At 44.5% G+C, this 7,173-nt stretch overlaps 1 protein-coding gene across 1 annotated transcript; it reads left to right on the top strand.

Annotated features, from left to right (window-relative positions):
* The first annotated feature begins 2,250 nt into the window (after window positions 1-2,250).
* LOC140120476 (uncharacterized) lies at window positions 2,251-6,709 on the top strand. Its single transcript, XM_072139502.1, has 3 exons — window positions 2,251-3,025; window positions 4,529-5,969; window positions 6,389-6,709. The coding sequence occupies exons 1-2, from the start codon at window positions 2,263-2,265 to the stop codon at window positions 5,800-5,802; spliced, it is 2,037 nt and encodes a 678-aa protein (XP_071995603.1). The 5' UTR covers window positions 2,251-2,262; the 3' UTR covers window positions 5,803-5,969; window positions 6,389-6,709.
* The last annotated feature ends 464 nt before the right edge of the window (window positions 6,710-7,173 follow it).

Genomic DNA, 7,173 nt, shown 5'->3' with positions numbered 1-7,173 from the left:
ATATCCACGCTTTAAACCAGACCAGGATCCTGGAAAGTCGTGGTGAAGGTGCACGTTACCCGTCAGAGGGAGATGTAAAAGGCAACCGGCGCTTAGATGAATCCACGAGCCGGAGGGGATCACATGAAGATACAATGTTTTATTGGGGGATACGCGGTGCGTTTCAGCCCCATATTGGGGCCTTCATCAGGCATAATACAATGATAAAACTTCAACTTATATATATACAAACACAATCACGATAGACACCGGGAGGACCGGAAACAACATCAATGTCACGTGTGGTACCAGAGGGTCAAAATTCAACTCCCATTTTAAACAATGTATATTCTGCAATAAAAAATAATAGTAAATACATATCTAAATCTATATACACTTAAAATAACCTTGAAGATCCGGAAGATCAGAAGTTGCCCCTGATCAGGATGTCACGATAAGTTAAAAAGGGCAGAAGAACCCGTACGATATTAAACCATGAAGAGGAATCGCTGGTAGGAGCTGCGGTATTACGTAATTGGCATTGAACCACTGCGTTCATATGTGTGGCTACGGATCGCTCAGAGGGGCAAAATTAAAGACCCAGTCGCGATGTTTCGCTGAGCTCGTATGCTAGATGTGTTGTTATGGATACGACCAATACCGGGGTAAGTAAAAAAGACTGCTGCAAGTAATGTAGACAAAGGAGAATAGCTCTTCAAGGTGCATGTGCCAAAAATGGTCTAATGGGGGGGGGGGGTTGAGAGAGTGCAATTTTGTTAAATGCCTTGTTCAGACCGATTCAATGGCCTCATTTTGGCCATTAGGTGTTAACGTACATAATTTATAAATCCAATAGGATTCTCTTTCATACTATGATTGCACTTGTATTTCTGTATGTGATAAAAACATCTGACAAATACCCATAAAAACCAGAGGGCAACAGATCATGTGAAAATATAATATTTGTGTCATTCTCAAAACTTATGGCCATGACTGTACAGGAAAGTGTTTGGGGCCCAGCACTGATCATTATCTCCTTTCACTAGCTTAGTGCAATTATATAATTCCAGCTTCCATTGAGTTCAGTAGAAGCTGCAATCATTGCGATTTACTGATCTCCACCTAGTGGTGGCAGTTGTATCATTATACATAATATAATCAATGGGACACACCTACTTACCCGTCCCGTCGCGATCCCCGCTGTGCGTCGTCCGACGAGGATTCGGGTCTGCCGCGATTCACTAAGATCGTGCATCCAATTTCCTGCATGTGTCGCTTCCCCAGCTGAGGTCCGCCGGAGTTCACCTTCTTCTTCCCGGTGCATGTAAGTGCTGATCTTGTGACACAATTTCGTGGTTAAATTCTGCGGTTTTTCCGAATCAGTCGGGTTGTCCGACGTCCACGCCCCTCGATTTGTGTCGCTTGAAAGCCGGCACCGATGCGCCACAATCCGATCGTGTGCGCCAAAAACCCCTGTTAAATGCGGCACAACTCGGAAATTGCCGGAAAACACGACGAAAATTCGGTCCGCGGATCCTTAGTAAATGAGCCCCAATGCGTTTATAGCAGGTCAGTTGTTTGGTGTAAATATATAGTGAAAGAATGTGGTGATAAGTATGAGCGCCATATTAGGCTGTGTTCACTTGCTGGATATTTAATAAACATAATGGCGTTTGTAATATACAGTATAAAATTCCCATGCACCTACTGACTTTAATCTATCCATAAAATCCAAAAAAGAAGCAGCACTCCAGATACAAACAGGTAAAAGTGAAGAAGAGTTTATTCCAAAACTGGCAAAGTTTCGGTGTGTTACCCCCTTTCTCATTATAGCTTTAATTAGTGGCTACATAGTGAGATAAATTACAGCCAAAAGGGAAGATAATCTGTGGATAATTCTCTCAATATATTCTTCTGAAGGTGACGTGTGTGTGATGTGCATGCAACCAAACCAGGACATACACAATATTAATATACCATGTAACATATACATAGTGTATGCAGTATGTACACACATACATAAATCCAAATGCAGTAAACATACTGTAAAAGACATGAATGATGATGTCACAATGACAGAGAATCTCCCCCAATGGCTGATGACATCATAATGCCAGATCAATTCCAGCTCACTGTCCAATCAGGAGGCAGGAAAGTAGCCACGCCCACTGAAAATTGACCAATCCGGAGCAAGATAGCCAGGGGGCGGGGCTGCACTAAGGTATAAAAGGCAGCACACGCAGCCAGGTGGTCAGAGACAACATGGATCATCAGACAGGCAACATGGTGGAGCAGGTCATCCTGAAAGAATATAACCAGATCCAGGAGCAGCTCCACAGCCTGGATGAAGAGTACTACAGCAAAAAGGATGAGCACAGCAAAAATGGTGAAGAACTGGAGAATAAAATCTCAGAGGATGAAGAAATGCAACCACAGGCACCAAAGAAACTGGAGAACGCTATGGGTGGACCAAGAAACCGCTTTTTAGCCCTGCTCCGGAGACCACGGAGGTGGATTGCTGGTATCAAACACAGAGGAACCTATATTGTCAATGAGGAACCTTCTAATGAGATCCCTGGACCCAGTCATATCAACTTGGAGGACAGTATGGCCGACAGCAAAGGTAGGAAATTACTACGGGTCGGCCAGGTGGTCAGAAACAACATGGATCATCAGACAGGCAACATGGTGGAGCAAGTCATCCTGAAAGAATATAACCAGATCCAGGAGCAGCTCCACAGCCTGGATGAAGAGTACATCGAATACTGCAGCAAACAGAATGAGGACAGCAAAAATGGTGAACAACTGGAGAATAAAATCTCAGAGGATGAAGAAATAGAGGCAGAAGTGCAACCACGGGCACCAAAGAAACTGGAGAAAGCTACGGGTAGACCAAGAAACCGCTTTTTAGCCCTGCTCCGGAGACCACGGAGGTGGATTGCTGGTCTCAAACACAGAGGGACCTATATCGTCAATGAGGAACCTTCTAATGAGATCCCTGGACCCAGTCATATCAACATGGAGGACAGTATGGCCGACAGCAAAGGTAGGAAATTACTAAGGATCATTTCTATGTAAAAGAAGTGTTTATTGCACATAGCACAATCGGTGTATGTAGTACATATGGATATTTAATCTGTTGGCTGAAGTGTTTAGACCATGTGATCACTGCACTGATTTAACCCCTTCCCGCCGCGGCCCTTTTTCGATTTTGCTTTTTCATTTTTCACTCCCCACATTCAAAAATCTGTAACTTTTTTATTTTTCCATGTACAGAGCTGTGTGATGGCTTATTTTCTGCGTAACAAATTACACTTCAAAATGGTGGTATTTAATATTCCATGCCGTGTACCGGGAAGCGGGCAAAAAATTCCAAATGCAGTGAAATTGGTAAAAAAACGCATTTGTGCCGTATTCTTGTGGGCTTGGATTTTACGGATTTCACTGTGCACCCCAAATGACATGTCTACTTTATTCTTTGGGTTGCTACGATTACGGGGATACCAAATTTGTATAGGTTTTATAATGTTTTCATACATTTAAAAAAATGTAAACCTCCTGTACAAAATTTTTTGGGGGGATTTTGCCATCTTCTGGGGCTAATAACTTTTTCATACTTTTGTGTATAGAGCTATGGGTGGTGTAGTTTTTTGCGGATTTCGATTACGTTTACAATGGTTTCATTTTTAGTACTGTACGACCTTTTGATCACTTTTAATAGAATTTAAAAAAAAATTTTAAATGGCAAAAAAGTGCCATTTTCGACTTTGGGCGCGATTTTCCGTTACGAGGTTTAACGCATTGAAAAACCGTTATCATATTTTGATAGATCGGGCATTTTCGGACGCGGCAATACCTAATGTGTTTATGATTTTTACTGTTTATTTATATTTATATCAATTCTAGGGAAAGGGGGGTGATTTGTATTTTTAGGTTTTTTTATTATAATTTTTTTATTTTAACTTTTTTTTTATTTTTACTATTTTTCAGACTCCCTAGGGTACTTTAACCCTAGGGTGTCTGTACGATCCTATCATATACTGCCATACTACAGTATGGCAGTATATGGGGATTTTACTACTCATACATTACCATGTGCTGACAGCACATGGTAATGAATGGGTTAACCCGAAGTAGCTTTGGGTCTTCGTGAGACCCGAAGCTACCATGGCGACGGATCGCCGCTCTTCATGACGTCACGGGGAGCGACGATCCACGGAAAGATGGCGGCGCCTGCGCGCCGCCGTCTTTTTAATGCCGCCGGCAAAGGTGCCAGCACTGATCGCGGGTGTTACAGGTAAGCCTTTGCTGCAATATGCAGCAAAGACTTACCAGCTATGGAGAGGGCTCGGCCCGCGAGCCCTCTCCATGTACCAGGACCCGACATGTGACGTAGTATTACGTCACATGTCGGTAAGGGGTGAAAAGAAGCAATGATTGGTTGACAGTAAATATACATTTATACATAGTGAAACGTATTGGATACAAATCACGATAATATGCCATGTCTCATTCCACTGACATGATATATATATGCTTTTTTTTACAGCCAGTATGTCACATACAGAAGACCAGAAGGATGATGAAGAGAAACAGCACACCATACAATCTAGCAAAAAGAAGATGGATACTTGTAGATCTGCGCAGGATGTCCGCCGTGACCCCAGCTCTATTGACCCTACTACCAGAGAGGAGCCCCGCAGGTCTGCACAGTCATCTTCGAGCAGCGGATACCAGGACACCACAGCTGAAACCTCTGTGGTAGAAGCCGGCACCTCTGCCCAAGCATCCGCTGCCACAGTGCCCCTATCACTGGAGTCCTTCACGTTCCACCGCTTACTGGGTCAAGGAGGCTTTGCTCAAGTCTACCTGGCGACAGATAGGATTCGCAGAGAGCGCGTTGCCATCAAGGTCATCGATAAAAGGGATTACACTGAAGCTGGCTACAGCTTTGTAGAGCGACACATCCTTCAACTCTCCCATGCCAGCCCATTTCTCATCCATGGGCTGGCTGCCTTCCACACGTTTAACTTTGTGTATTACGTGATGGAAGTGGCCACTAGAGGGGACCTGCTTGATCTTATCCTAGAAATGTGTCCTCTTGATACAGCGACTGTAACATTCATCATAGCAGAAGTGGTCTGTGGCACAGAATTCCTCCACAGCAAAGGGATTCTTCATCGAGATCTAAAGCCAGAAAATCTACTCCTGACCACGGAAGGCCATATCAAAATCACTGATTTTGGCCTGGCTGTGAAAGGCGTTGCTGAGAGGATTACAGATGACTGTAGGGGAACGGCAGGATTTGCAGCCCCAGAAATGATCCTTGGCTTACCACATGGGAGAGCTGTGGATTATTTTGCCATTGGCGTCATCCTCTTTGGGCTGGTGACAGCATGGTATCCATTCCCTGGAGAAGGTCCAAGAGAATTGGAGCAATCTGTCCTCAATCATGAACCACACTTCCCAGAGTCTCTTCCCCCTGACACAGTCAGCATTTTACAAGGACTGTTGTGCAAAGACCAGTTCCATCGCCTTGGAGTCAATGGAGACATCAGGGAACATCAATTCTTCTCTGATATAAACTGGGAAGATGTGGAAGCTAGGAAGATGGCACCACCAGAAATCCTGAGGTCAGAAGCCATTGACCTCAATGTGGAAGATACTATGGACTATGCTGAACCACCACACTACATAAAATCTAAGTACCAAAAAATGTTCAACCAGTTCAGCTTTGTATGTCCAGAATGGTCAACACAGTATCACCCTGTCATCACCAGGAACTGGGTGGCCACACTCTTTAGCAGATGGTCATCCAAATAGTAAGAACAATCCAAGGACAATGGTGGTGGATGGCCCATTGCTCCCAGCCTAATTCTTCATCCCAATCTCCTAATCCCTCCATAACCCCATGTAGAGGCCCATGTAGCTTGCAGCTTGACCACCAGTATAGTATAATCAGATGAGGCAACACTACTGCAATGGAGCAGGTAAGTAGTAGGACGATATCCATTACTCTTCTCATTGTAGTGCGCAGGGCAATGATGTGTATATAATGAATGATTTTTCTTCAGGTTGTGTATTAATGTGTATAATTCTGCTGCCGCCTTATCTTAACACACTGACAGGCAGAGGGTAACCACTCAATTAGATGAGTCTCTTGCCTGTAAGATGTATAATATGGAAATGATAGGTGTCCATAGCCATTGCTATATAAATGTGCATAGAATTAACTAGTGATTTAGAATCCTCTACTGAAATCCCAAATCTATAATGAGCAGAGACTTCAATAAATCAATTATGAGGTCTCCGGATTTGTATGGTAGCAGAAGATGTGGCAAGCATATTTGTATCCTGAGCTCCATGTTTAGTCATAATCACTTACATACATTTTCTTTTGTTTCTGTAGATCACCGCTCCAGTTCAAGGCCTCGCTGTATCCTCCATAATGTATGACGTTTACCGAACTCGACCTGCAGGTTGCGTCTTGCGCCTTGACAAGAAGGTTGCGTCTTGCGTCTTCACCTACCGGACTTGACTTGAAGGTTGCAGCATGCGCCTTCACCATGTGGATTTGACATGAAGGTAGCGACTTGCTACTTCACACACCGCAAATGGACTGCCTAAAGGTAGCATCTAGCATGTTTGCCAAGAGTCCATAGACCTTCTGAAGGTAGCCTATGGTTCCTTCACCCACCGCAAATGGACTGCCAACAGGTAGCATCTCGCATGTTTGCCTAGCGTCCATAGACCCTCTGAAGGTAGCCTCTGGCTCCTTCACCCACCGCAAATGGACTGCCAACTGGTAGCATCTTGCATGTTTGCCAAGCATCCATAGACCTTCTGAAGGTAGCCTCTGGCTCCTTCACCCACCGCAAATGGACTGCCAACTGGTAGCATCTTGCATGTTTGCCAAGCATCCATAGACCTTCTGAAGGTAGCCTCTGGCTCCTTCACCCACCGCAAATGGACTGCCAACTGGTAGCATCTCGCATGTTTGCCAAGCGTCCATAGACCTTCTGAAGGTAGCCTCTGGCTCCTTCACCCACCGCAAATGGACTCCCAACAGGTAGCATCTTGCATGTTTGCCTAGCGTCCATAGACCTTCTGAAGGTAGCCTCTGGCTCCTTCACCCACCTCAAATGGACTGCCAACTGGTAGCATCTCGCATGTTTGCCAAGCGTCCATAGACCT

The sequence above is a fragment of the Engystomops pustulosus genome, chromosome 3 (assembly GCF_040894005.1).
Source record: "Engystomops pustulosus chromosome 3, aEngPut4.maternal, whole genome shotgun sequence".
Lineage (NCBI taxonomy): Eukaryota > Metazoa > Chordata > Amphibia > Anura > Leptodactylidae > Engystomops > Engystomops pustulosus.
Note: the sequence above shows the minus strand (reverse complement) of the source record. Positions and strands in the feature narration are given on the sequence as shown.